Source organism: Nomia melanderi, chromosome 4, assembly GCF_051020985.1.
Source record: "Nomia melanderi isolate GNS246 chromosome 4, iyNomMela1, whole genome shotgun sequence".
Classification (NCBI taxonomy): Eukaryota; Metazoa; Arthropoda; class Insecta; order Hymenoptera; family Halictidae; genus Nomia; species Nomia melanderi.
The window spans coordinates 19,917,180-19,930,989 of NC_135002.1; the positions used below are offsets into that span (position 1 = coordinate 19,917,180).

The 13,810-nt window shown below is 35.8% G+C and overlaps 1 protein-coding gene across 2 annotated transcripts in view; it reads left to right on the forward strand.

The window, feature by feature from the left end:
• The first annotated feature begins 3,199 nt into the window (after nucleotides 1–3,199).
• Nucleotides 3,200–13,810, forward strand: part of LOC116425282 (uncharacterized) — a 475,985-nt gene continuing 465,374 nt past the window's right edge. For both annotated transcript variants that reach the window (XM_076366744.1, XM_076366745.1), the window contains exon 1: nucleotides 3,200–3,609. In XM_076366744.1, the coding sequence (XP_076222859.1) occupies nucleotides 3,549–3,609 (61 nt within the window). In that variant the 5' untranslated portion in view covers nucleotides 3,200–3,548. The remainder of the gene's footprint in view (nucleotides 3,610–13,810) is intronic.

Below are 13,810 nucleotides of genomic sequence, written 5' to 3' on the forward strand. Positions count from 1 at the left end.
GTTTTTGTTTTCGTAAATCGTGAAAATAGAAGTTCCACCCGTCCAGTCCATCTAGGTTAAATTTTTTTCGTCGGTAAAAACTTTTCTCCGCTTTTTATTCCAATGATCGTGTTCACGGCTAAACTTCAATCGTGTTGCTTTATGTTCATTAGTCAGCGGGGGCCGTTGCTTTAATTTCCTACCCTTTTTGTTTTTACTATTTTGTAAAATACTGTTCCTTTGATATTCGATGCAACTCACAAAAGTACACGTTTTTCACGATTAGTTATGACACGTAGTCTTCTCATTCTTTTAGCTCGTTTTTGGCCTTTTGAACTTTTTATGATATTATAAGTAGCACAGGGACTTCTATTCAATAATTTTGCTATCTTAGTAACAATATACTTTCCCGACCACAAGAACATTGTTCTATCAATTTATAATTATCAATATTTAATTCTTTTCCACGAGGCATAATATGTTTTGAATAATTTTTGTTTAATAGGTATACTAATATAATGAATAATATGTTTCCACGTCTTCTCGTAGTCGAATAGTTACTGACCAGAATCGTGAGAGTGATAACTACATTGACTGTCTTATACTTTTGTCCAACCAAACACAGATTATGTTGGTATTTTTTTCTGCAGCTTCAACAATATGTTTCTTTTGAACTTAAGATTTTATATATATATATTCCAGAGATGATATCTAGGACATGGGATGTATAAAATGTACACTTTTTCTTTCAAATATCTGACATATAGAAATATCCCAAGTGTCTTATACTTTTGTCCAGCACTGTAGAACTGATATAATACCGCCCCCGAAGAACCGGAGCCGGAACCGATATATATAATGACAGTTATGACCTTGTTTCGATTCTCCATAACACTTTCTGTCGGGATCGATGTATAAAAGTTTCAAGCGGTTACAGGGTGTTTCTAAATTATTGCGCACAAATGATAGACAGTATGCAACTCACTAAATTGATTACAAAAATCCCAATAAACATGTGTCCATAATTCAATAGTTTGCAAAATAAAAATAGGTTTTGTTTAAAAAACAAAATGTATGTGGACGGAATCAAAAATATCGAATTATTTCGAAAAGCATCAGTGATACGAACAAATGTGCCAAACAAAAGTTACAGGATATGAAATACTACATGTCATGGCAGGAGTTATTTGACCGTGACGTGACCTTAAAACCTCCTGCTAAGGTCACGTTATAATTCTTAAATGAAACTCTGTGGTCTCTATTCCGTATCTTTTAAGCCGACATTCAGACGTTTCCAAACCACAGAAATGACGTTTTTCGCGTAAGTCGTTATCAAGATATCAGTATCCAAAGTTGTCGGTTCATCGGTAGAGATGGTAGCCGACAGACAGTACAACTGCGCACTTATGGACAGAACGGCAAGGGGATGCTGAGTTGAGCAACCATGATACCTCAGTTTTGACAGATTCTCTGTAGTGACTCAACCTTGAAATGCGCTGGTACAATTGGTTGTATTTAAGACGTCTCAAGGTTACGCACGGCCAAATACCTCCCGCTATGACATGTAGTATGATATTGTATCCTGTAACTTTTGTTTGACACATTTGTTCGTATCACTGATGCTTTTCGAGATAATTCGGTGCTTTTGATTCGGTCCCCATGCGTTTTGTTTTTTAAACAAAACTTATTTTTACCTCAAAAACTATTCAGTTTTGGACACATGTTTATTGGTTTTTTTTACTCAATTTAATCTGTTGTATACACCCTATCATTTGTACGCAATAGTTTCAGAACACCTTGCACGAAGATTTTCGGAAACACAATTCCGGATTTAGAGTCTTGGTTATCCACAAACATATTAAAACGGATTTTAGTCTCCAATTATATGGACTAACGGTCCATTTAGTTATAATTAAATTATTCATTTTTGGCTATAGATGTTGGATATCAATGCTTGAAGTCTCTATTATTAAATATTTAAAGCTGTAATAATACGTGCTTCGTCCTTTTCCTTCAATCGTGATTATTTACACTTCAGCAAATCCGGGCACATCTATTGGAAAAGAACTGTTTTTCCTTTATCGTTTAATATTTCTTCTTCTGCTAAATTAGCAATGGAAAGCGGAAAACGATATGGACTCCTACCGATAGTCGAACGGAATACAGAGATCCCCATTTGTTGGAGGAATTAACGTCATAGTTCTGAGCTTTGCGTATCGTCATTATCGTTATATGCAGCAAATGGGGGAACTCAAATTGATTTTGATTTCACGCTTTGCATTTTCAATACTTATGGTTCGTGGTATACATATCGCGCATACCTTGGTGCACAGAAAAATCCTAGCAATAGCAACATTCAGACCCGAAGTTACACCTACAAAAACTAGAAACTCATAATTAACGGCGAATTCGCAAACCCTTTTCTTTCAAACGCGACCAAATTCACCGCGCTCTATAAAATTCACAAACCTTCCCGTGCACCGATTCCGCGGAAAAACTGGCCTCAACGTAGTTACACAATCCGAACCAATTCCCATGGTCATCCTCGTCGATGCAAAGAAGCCCGCGCAAAAAGTCAAAGAAAAAGAAGAAAATCGACAGTTCCCACGGGTACTGGTCAGCAAACAATCGTTCCCGTTATTAATCCGGCACCCTTCCTCGGCGTAGCGCACGTGCGATCGCATAGAAAAAGAGTGCTGCGGCGGGAATTGTAGGGAAAATATAGAGCGGCGCACGCGAAAGGAGATTCGTGGGGGTACGATAATTTAACAAGCGCGATGAATTGATACGTAGGAATAAGTGGTCGCTGGATGAGGTGCAGGGGACTTATGACATCGGCCGAGCGCATCGACGGTGCTCGATAAGGTCGGTTGGAAAAAAAGAGAAAGGGACTGGTGAAAAAAAAGGAAGTCGGGGCTGTGTTTGTACCTGTACGCGTAGGGGGGCGTAGGGTAGTTTGAGGAGCCGCAGGAAATAGAAAAGAGATGGAACGATCGGTGCGATGGAAGAATGTGCGAGAAAGACGATGCAAACGGGTCGTCGGAAGCGTCAGGTGGGGTTTCGGGGGTCGAAGAGGTTGGGCGAGGATCAGGAAGAGAGGGTGAGAGTGTCGAGCGCGATTCCCGACCTGGCTGGTGGGGATGCCTCGCTATGTGGTGTGCATGTACGATGGCGCTGTTCGGCGGCTCGGGGCGCGCAGGTGGTAGAGCCGCGACGCGGGATGGGAGCACAGCGGTGGAGGTGGTGGTAGTTCAGCGGATACGGACTCGGATAGCGAATAGTGGCTCAGTTTGCTTTCGTTCGTCCTTGTGGAGAGTTCGGCAGAGCACGTGCAGGCGCGTGGTTCACGCACGTTGTGCACCGTATTCTTGTTATTCTTCTTCGGTCCCCATTTGACTCTCTGCTCTCCGGGTTCACGTAATAAAACCCACTGGATTACACACCGCTTGCACGTCTCTACCCCGTCATCGCGTGTGAATGTGGTCGTGATACACGGAGGTCAGTGATCAAGGGATATACGCTCTGTCGGAGGGTTGCTCCGATTAAGTGTCCAGTTTGTCCACTACAGGATGAGTGCGATGACACGGAGTTGGTTCCTGTGCAGTTTATTCTTTCTGGGATACGTTCAAGGTGAGTGGCTGGTTTCAATCTATGTTTTATGGTATTTGGTGAACGGCATCGGTACTCTTGGGCTCGAAGAGTTTTTCTTTCTCTGAGACTTCAAATTGCATCTATCACTTTTTAAAGAAGAGGGTTTCGTGTTTCTTCAGTAGCATTGTTCCTGGCGTTGTTAAGTCTTGTTAGGGTTGTTGGTTACTGGACAAAACAAACCTATATTTTTTTAAGGTGTCCACAACCTTGGTTAAAGAGTTCCTCGTGTTCCTTCACTTTCTTACGTTCCATGTACTTGACGATAACATGAATTGATGATAATTTTGTACAGCAGGTGTAACGCGTAGCTTTTCAGAGTTCAAGTGTCCTTCGATTTCGAACTTGACCCGGTGTTCCGTGAGTGACAGTTATTTTTTCTTTGGCCGAAAGCCGCGGCGAACACCCGACAGACGCACTATTTTCATCCACTAGCGTGTCACGTTTTTAAAGTAGCTAGGAAAACTGTTTAGTTTTACGACGCAGGGTAACGCTGCTCCTAATGCTGTGGATCTTTTTGTGGTATCCGGTGAGAACTGATAGTGTCCTTTCGCGAGCGTTGTACACGAAAATACACGTCCCCACGTGTGTTATCTCGTTCGGATTTCGAACAGCAGCATGCGTGTCGTCGAAAGAACAGCATCGTTATTCTTCGACGAGCGTTCGAAAATGTATGTACCGCGCTAGCCCTGTTCGCACCCCCGGAAACACTTGGAGAGATCCTGGAGATTGCTCATTCGCGCATCCGCCAACTCTTCCACTAATGTGTTCGAAATTCCTCTCTCTCTATTTTACGATAGTGCCGGCGCGCGGCACGCTTCCTGCCGTGCATCTTCTTCGATCATCGCATCTCCATTGTGCGGACAATCGACACAATGGGAGAGATTTTTGTTTCCGTCGCATCTACGTTCTTTAACCCCAATGCGCTTCTGTCTTTTTCCTTCCCCGAAATTTTTCGGCGATTTCGGCGTTATTTGGGCGCGTTACACGCGATGGTCCTCTTTATGCTTTCGATTATCGAAGCTTTTCTTGTTTAATTTTGGGACATAATTATGTTAACCCATTGCAAAGAAGGGCTGCTATAGCCATCCATTTTTTGGCGATATGTAAGCAAATTACGACTATAGCCATCCTGCACATTTTCATTAACAAAAAAAGAAACATTATTAGTACGGACTGTACTAATGCATTTATTTGTTTATTCTTCAGTCACACATTGAAGAAAAATAACGTAACAGTGTAGATAACATGTAAGTTGATTTTGTGTAAGATTTTTCATCACCTGAACAAGGTTAAATTAATAACCTGTTGATTTTAAATGACAGTGTGTATGACTTTAATCTCAATTCCTTTACATAACGTGTAAGACGTGTAACGTGGAAAAACGCTTTAATGAAAATACTTACTCGAATGAAAAGTAGAAAGTTCTCAGAAAAAAATTATATGCTTCTGTTTAAAGAAAGATATTCTGGAATCTCGTAATGAAAACGATTTTACGAATGAAATTGTTCTGTTCTTAAATAATGACGTACTTTATGCGTTTTAAAAGAAAAGAAAACATGATCTATTTCCGGGCAGTTCTAATTTTTGAAACGCTTTTAATTTTGTAGTAGTTTTGATTGGAAAATTACACTCTGCCCGAGAGTGAAATTCGGTAATATTACTAAGGTGGAATGGGGTAAGTGCACCCCAGTTTTCAGTAAGTTTGACTTTCAACCCATATATCTTTAATTTGTTTTATAATACTTTAACATTTATTGAAATCAACGAATACTTGAATTAATACGCTTTAATTAATATTGACAAAAAAATTTCTAATTTAATTCTCGCTAATTTCACTTGTATATTTTAATTTTTTAAGAAAATTGTAAAGAATCCAACAACTGTGTACTTTTCCCGAAAATAGGGCATGTGCACAACCGACTATTAAAACCGATTTGAAGCCTTATATCATATGCTACGGGGCAAGGGTATAACTATTGATATGTTTGCTATAAAATACTTTTTACCGCATTCAAATATGTTTCGTTTTGGAGTAAAGCAAATAAATAAAATAAATAAATAAATAAATATAAAGGAATTAGTGAAAAGTGTTTATTCAACGTAGCTACTTACTATAAGTATATTATTCAGAGATGTAAAACAAGAAATAATCAAGCAGGACATTTTCTAGGGCACGTGCACAGCCATATGCTCTTACCCTACCACAAGGGATGCACTTGCCCTTTGTCTCAATATTTACGAGGTAAGAGCACACTACTGTTTTTCTCGATAAATTTTAATAATTCAACGGAAATTATTTACTTAAAGTGGAATATAAACAATATTTTTTATTACTTACCAAAAATAATAACACAGAACATACAATTTCCTTAAAAACTGCAGCACATTTATGATAACTTCAAAGCAGACGTGTTCTTTACATGTGGTGCTTTCGATGTGGTTGGCATAAATCGGGGATTCCTCTCATTAATTGGGCGACATCTACGTGGATAGGATGATATTAACTTTGTGTAGATTACTACATATTAGATATTTTAATTTCTCTCATATTATATTAATAAGAGCCCGTTTATGCATTTACCCCGTTTATGCACTTACCCTACTCCACCTTACATACAATTTCTAACTTATCAGATGAATTATAATTATCCGGCACAATATCGGGAAGTTTAATGTCACGATTATTAACTGTTGATTTGAAATTATAGAAATCAACCTTCAGTGTTTCCGATATCATATTACATTATAAATAGGCGCGTTTTCCAGTATAGGATTCGATTTCGGGTCTAAAATGCGGATAATAAATTCATTCAATGCACTAGATACGAGATTGATAATTAACTTAGATAATTAGTTAGATTAAGAAACTACGTACCTATAAAATTCTACTTTTCACTTGCTAACGTGATACTAAACTACCAGACAGGTGAAAATAGCACATTCCTGATTCTTTCCTTTACAGTCGTTGGGCAAATATAAGCGTTTCTCCGAAAAATTAACTATTAACTTGATTTAATAACGCATAAGTTAAATTACAAGCTACTGAAAGACTCATGTAATCACCACAGGAGAATAAAACACAGTCAATTTGACTGCTCGATAGTTCGAATGTTAAACTTTATAGTTGACATATCGGAACCTCGGTTTGCAAGGGGATTCGCATTCGGAAAAAAGGAACAAAAAATGGAATTCCATTGTTGAAGAAGATAGAAAATAAAAGCGAGCATGGCACCGATTCTCTTCATTGCGTCAAGTTTTCCCCGACGATTCAAATAGAGAAAAGAGTCCAGAAAACAGAACAACGAGGGAGAGAAGCGATGAAAATAGTTCCTTTGCTGGATAGCGGAATGATAATCAAAGTGCAGGATTCTACTTAGCTCTCACTTTAGTTATTCAAAGAGTTCCGGTTGCCTATAGTTAATCTTATCGTTGAACGGCGCAAGGCGCGCTAAAGTACATCGTACGTATTTTTTTCTTAGGATCGTTTCCCTTTATGCGGGGGTTTCCATTCACTGGCGAATCACGTGCTAAACGACACGGCGCATGAGGGTTCTTGCACACCGAAACGATCCGCTTTAAGCGGAAGTAGGCGTATTTAAATTGTGGCGTAATTATTGGAGCGCGATGCGTCGGCACGCGTGTTTCCTTGTCTGTTTCAGATTTCGTTGCCTTGCACCATCGAGTAACTCTGTTTCAAACGGGTCGCTCCTAAAAGTTTCCTGTTCATTGTGTGAAGAATTTCGAAATATTTCAAAATATTATGGAGTTATTTTTGGATTCATTTTTCTTTTTAGTATTACTTCGTATACAATAGACGAACGTTTTATTTTTTTAATTTAATTCGAATTTTCATGTGTTTTTCCATTATTGTTGCTTAACAGAAGCGACATTGATATTTTGGGGCTAATAACTAATGCTATTGACGCGAATAATAAATTTAAGGAGACTATGCATGGATTATTCCCCTATTTGTTTATCGTTCATGTTAATCAGAAATGTTATAGATTATTTATACGTTCATTAGTGATGTGAAAATAATCATAAGTACGAATTAAGATCATTGAGTGCTTTGAACAGAATGTTGCAACATTTGTTAATTCCATAACACATAGATATGATCATCGAAAACGTTAACTGTATTATACCTGTATACCTATTACACAGTAGTTCAATGCGGTATCCAAATAGCAGAAATTTACGTATTTTAATTGTACGAGAATACGATAGTTTTTGTTTTACCTTTTATTTGCGTGAATTCGAGGAGACCAATAAAATTCTATCAAAAATATGAACATATGTGCGATTAAAGATGTTCTTAAAATTTAACACGTGACAAAGAAATTCAAAATAGTTGTACAGTAGAACAAAAATGAATGAAAAGAACAAGTTTCATCAAAGTTCATGTATCATATGTTACTCCATGTAACATTGACTTCATAGATTAATAAAGTTTTTAATAATAATCATTTTTATGTTATTATCCTTTTACCCTCAAAAGCGTTTTCGTTATATACATTCATATTTTTTTAATAATAAAACATTGATTAGGTACATTTTTGATAGTATTGAATGAAAGCAATAAACGAATCAACAGATAGAGCTATTTTATTTCAATATTTCATGTCTAATTATTTACATTATATTAAAGTTGATACTGAATATTGAATTTTATAATTTCGCTATGTCAAATGAAATGACGATTGTGAATTACTTCTCTTCGAAAAGTTCAGTTCCTCAAGAAATGTTTGACGCATTCTACATTTAATATAAAATAGTAGTTAATAAAAGCATCAATTTGCAGAATAATTTTCAGTACAATGATACTATCTTCATGAATTTAGTTATTCAACTGAAGCTAAAGGAAACGGAAACATCCTCTTTTCGTTCGGCAATTGAAAATTTTCGTTTCTTCGCGCTCGAGGAGAAACGGCGATTATATTTTTTTCTTACGGACGTATCGTTAACCGCGTCTTGCTAATTGGCGAGCAGCTCCGTCGTTCGGTTGGACTTCGTTCGGTGCAACCGGCACGATTGTACTGAAGCATAAAGCTGGAACGAATTTTCCAGCACTGTCCTCGGTGCATTGTCCTCTGGGGATTTTCCTTTGATACGGGCACATGGATTGATTTTTAACGTTGCTATTCGTTCCAATAAAATCGATTTTGTTGGTCCCGCGAAAAAAAGGAAAGTATTTTCACGGTCATAATCGCGGGACGAACGCGATCCGACTTAGGTGGATATTGATACAGGGAAATGATTGTGGAGTTGACACGGCTCAGCCAGGGAAACAACCGACGCGCTAAAGCGAATTCATGTCCCCGTGTGCTATCGCGGTACCGTAATTTTCGCATTTATCATTCCCGTGTATCGAAGACGTGCGAAATACAAACGGCGATAGCTTCGTTTCGTTAACTTTTTGATGAAGTGCGGTTCGGATTGCCATACGATGATTACGATGTAAATGAATGACCCGGGAAATATTTCGAGGCCATTACGGAAGCAGTCGATCCATTAACTAGGTTTACGGAGTCCGTCAACCCTGATGGTTAGTAAATTTGATAAACATTATTTGGTAAAATGTCGATTTTTACTAATACAATTGTATGGATAGATGGATATCTATTTGGAGAATTCGGATGAATTCTCTATTTCTGAAATTCAAATTTTTGAGATCTGGACGAACGAATAGCTATATTTTCGGGAACAGTAAGATAAAATGTGTAATGAATGTCAACCTAGTAACGGTAAAATAGAAATTTTTGTGATAGTTTAAACTTTCTTGATAATGTTTCATGTGTAAAATAGAATTTTATAATTAGAGCGTAACGAAGTTTAGAAACGGTTTAGGAAATCTGTGAAAATACACATATGACTGTGCATTGAATGATTTTGATTATGAATTGATTCTTGTTGAGTAATTTCGTAAATGTGCGGTCCATTGGCTTAGAAACTCGTTGGAAAATTTCATTCTAATATTATATTGGAAGGTAAGTAAAGAAGAATTTATATTAGATTATTAGATGTATAATATGGATGAAAACAATGTAAAAGGGATATGTACTGTCGAATATTTAAAATTGTACGTTCCCACTTGGTTTCGTTATAATGATGTTAACTGCTCTTTATAATACTATGCGAAACAAGTAAGCTTGCGACTTAATACTGCTATCTATCTACTTACTGCTCCAACGTAAAGATTACTTAAGGAAACAGCAATTTCCTGAAAGTCCACTCCAACGATTTTCAAACACAACCGCGTTCACGCGGAAAAAGGGTACGGAATAACAAAAAAAGTTAGATAGAGAACGTTGACTCGCAAAGTGTCAAGGAAGATAAGAAACTTAAAAGGTGTCACACGCTCTGGTGCGTGAAGCGAAGCTGAACTCGTCGAAATTGTATGACAGGCACTTTTCAAGTTTCTATAAAATTCATTGCTCCGTAAGTAAAGTTTTACTTAGCTCGACATTGATTTTTGAGGAAGTCGAAAAGCCTTGGAGAACGTCTCATTCAATAAAATCAATGATTAAACAATTGTATTATCGATATGACAGTAACAGTAAATGTACTACAAGACTGTGAATTTTACGCAATTAATATTATAACATTTTTATTAGCAATATTTAAAACATGTGCCAGAATGTAGTAATGGATAAATAAGAAAAGCCTATTTGTTAACATTGGTATAACGTCGCAAACGTGCAAATCTCATTAAGAACAAATTCCAATTTCGGTTGCGAATTTTTCAATGTAGTTTATTAATTAATTACTGTGTTAACAATAAACAATTAGAATAATGTTTATCTTGTAAATAATTTTACTTTATCAATGTTAGTAAACTGACAAATATATTTAGGGTCTTTAAAATTTACTATTTCGTAAAAACATGTGCAGTCTATTGACAGCGCGTCTGACCAAAGACAAAGGGAATTATTCAACGAAATAGTAATTGCCGATGAATAAATTCCGTAATTATTACGAACTTAGCAGGAATACTTGGCAACAGTAGAAGCTGCTTCCTTACTTCCAATAGTTTTAATACTTCCTTTTATTGCAAACAAGTTTTTTTGTCAATTTTGTGTCATTGTAATTTCGTGTAACTGCTCTGCTGTAGTAATATTTGGAAAAATGGAAAGAAATTTTCAGTCAACAAAAATTCATGTATTCGCTGTTTCTCGCATTTTCCTGATCTCTCTTTTTTTGCGCGGATAACAGAAATTTCACTAATCTTTGAGATATGAAACGGAACAATTTCCAAGTTCAAGGACTTTTATGAAATGTGGTAGTTTCTTTGCACGTTTAAGATTGAATAAATTTATGAATCGCTACTGTTTCATATGTGATATATAGAAATACACGTTGTTAATGGTTTTGTAGCTTTTATTACTCCCTCTGTCTGAAATTAAGTATGCAAAACATACACGCTTAATTAATTTACATATAAACTTTATTTAAAATTGTTTTTTTAGAAACTTTATTTAAATACTTAACTATCGATTTAATTGTTGTATCAATCGCTTCCTGGTTACACAATATGTGCCAAACTCGGGAAAAGTTAGCTGTAGTTTTGTTAATCGTACCGCGACTTAATTTGTTGCCGTTTTTACGTGCAAAATAGTTCCTATGCCGTTATCTTCTATGTTGTTGTCTCAACGGGTATCATTTTTTTCCCTCGATTTTTGGTACTTTGAATAACCGTATTTCACGAAAGAGATAAAAATTTCAAGTCCAACGTAATAATGCAAATGTCTAGAAAAATTTGGTTAGACTAATAGGAGTCATAAAAATATCGTTTAATTTCATTACGGTTCACAATGAGAAAATATCAGAAAAGGGTGTACCATAATATGGGATGGAGGGAGTATTACTTATTGGTTCTGAAATTTTGCTATCCCTTTACGCGTTCAGTCATTCAATTCATTATTATTTATTTTAGTATGTATTACATAGAGAATAATATTTTTAAATTGTTTTATTACAATTAGTTTGTTCAACTTAACATTTTTCTTCCATTTGATTTATTAAAGCATCTTGTTCGAGTTTAGCACGTTGCTTAACTAGGACAAGCTCATTTACGAGTAAGTCCCTAAACTGAGCTACTATGTCTCTTTCTAAAGACTTGGGGCACGGCTGAAAATTGTCAACGAACGTTGTCTGGAAAATATCCTGGCCAATCCCTTAAACGGTAATTGTCGTGTCTTAGGGCCTACTCACTGGTGAATTTATAGGATCTTCAGGGCGCTTTCTTGGAAAGAAAGATGTTTGTGCAGCAGTTTTTGTTTGCTTACTCCACTCGAGTTTCATGACGCGGGCAATGGAGGAACTGCTCTAAATTTTTATTGGCTCCACCATATTACCACTAAAATGTATTTTATTTTATATTGTATATGTCGTACTCTGTAATCCTCAGTAATACGAAAACCATAAAACACATATCTTTTCGTGTTTAGTTTATTTATTGAATTTGTAGAGTTGCGTATTTGACAATTTTCTAGAATTTTTGTTAATATTTCTTTTGAACGAAACTGTCTGTTTCATGATTAAAATATATAAGCAGAAAATATTACTGGACATTTTTCTAGCCTTAGTAGTTTAACCATCATGATTTGACTGAAAAATATGGGTGTAGTGAGAAATGTGAACACATGTAGCCAAATTGACGACATTATCTCTCACAGTCTCCGGACTATCCGGAATATATAACTCCTGATAATATCAAGCAAAGTAGTTATGATATCTTGGTAGCTATTACATCAGAGAAAAATTACTCGAGACTTGGGGAGAAGATTAAGATCGTAACAGTTGGCCAGCGAATACAATCCAGAAACAAGAATGTGCAAGTATACGTAATGTACTCTCAGAATAGTTTTATCTAAACTACAACTTTATCTCAATTTAATAAAATTAAGAGTAAAGAGAAGCAAGTAAATTCTTCCATAAATATTCCTAGGGAAAACTAGGAATTGTGGAAACGTGAAAAATCATCGGGTATAGATTAATTATATTGTAATAACGTTAGAAAATTGATTAATGAATGAAAGATTTTACTTGATTTATTAATAGTATCAATTTCGACAATTAACAAAGTCATTAGTAATTGAAAAAAAAGAAATGTTATAAAGTCATTTTATAATTTCATTAGAAATCTTATAACCGTAATTTCCGATAGTACAAAAATAAATGTTCATAGAACAGAAACGAAAAATAATCTATATCTGAAACTAACAAATAGTATCTCATTGCAGCTCTATGGTAACACAATCGACAGGTAAAGTTATAATGGTATAAAATAATATTGTAAAAATGCAATGCCGGTTACTTAAGTGTTAATATGAAACAAGATTCACAACCAGGTAGTTTTCAAGGAGGAAAATTTCTCCCGCTCCAGAAACAGCGAAGGGCAAAGTAAACAAAATTAAATAACATTTTTCGTTTATGCGTAGGTATATTTCACGTAACAAGGGCAGGAGGGCGGATTCGTGCGAGTTTTTAATTAAACCTCCTTCCTAGTGGCTGTAAGTAAAGAATTTGGGTCACTCTAAATTTTTTTCCCGAGATTGTTGAAAATTTGCGTTCGCGCGAGCACAGTATGTTTTAATAGAATCTAATGCTTGAAACGACTGTAATTGCCTTTTCATAAGAACACTTGATAACTGGATCGTAAATATTTTACATACTTTAGTCATAGTGGTTGAATGGTCAACATAATTCGATGAAAATTGCAGCTCTTCTTTCTCCCATTAACACGTTCGGTAGCAGCGTCACATATTTGTGACGGCCGTAATCCTATATTTTACATGTTGAAAATGAAATTAATCCTATAGATATTGTTATTAAAAATGTTAAACTGCGACATTATATTTAGGAACTCAATGATTCGTTTCAGTTTCATTTTTTTAATATTTTGTTTAGAAGATTGATTGGATTGAAGGAAATATTATAATTGAAAAGATCGTCAACGAAACAACCACTGGTAGCAAACATGTTAATTAATTTCTATCTGAGTGAAATTATGGAACAGCAATGTTTTCGCCGATTTTTACTTTTCGAGATAGTTGCGAGAAACTGTTGGTAACACTACTACTTGCCAATAGTTTATGATGTTCGGAAAAATATGAAATTAACGTTAAATTGAATAAAAAAGTTTATGGTTTTAGTTTGTCTTATTAATTGTTTATTGGTG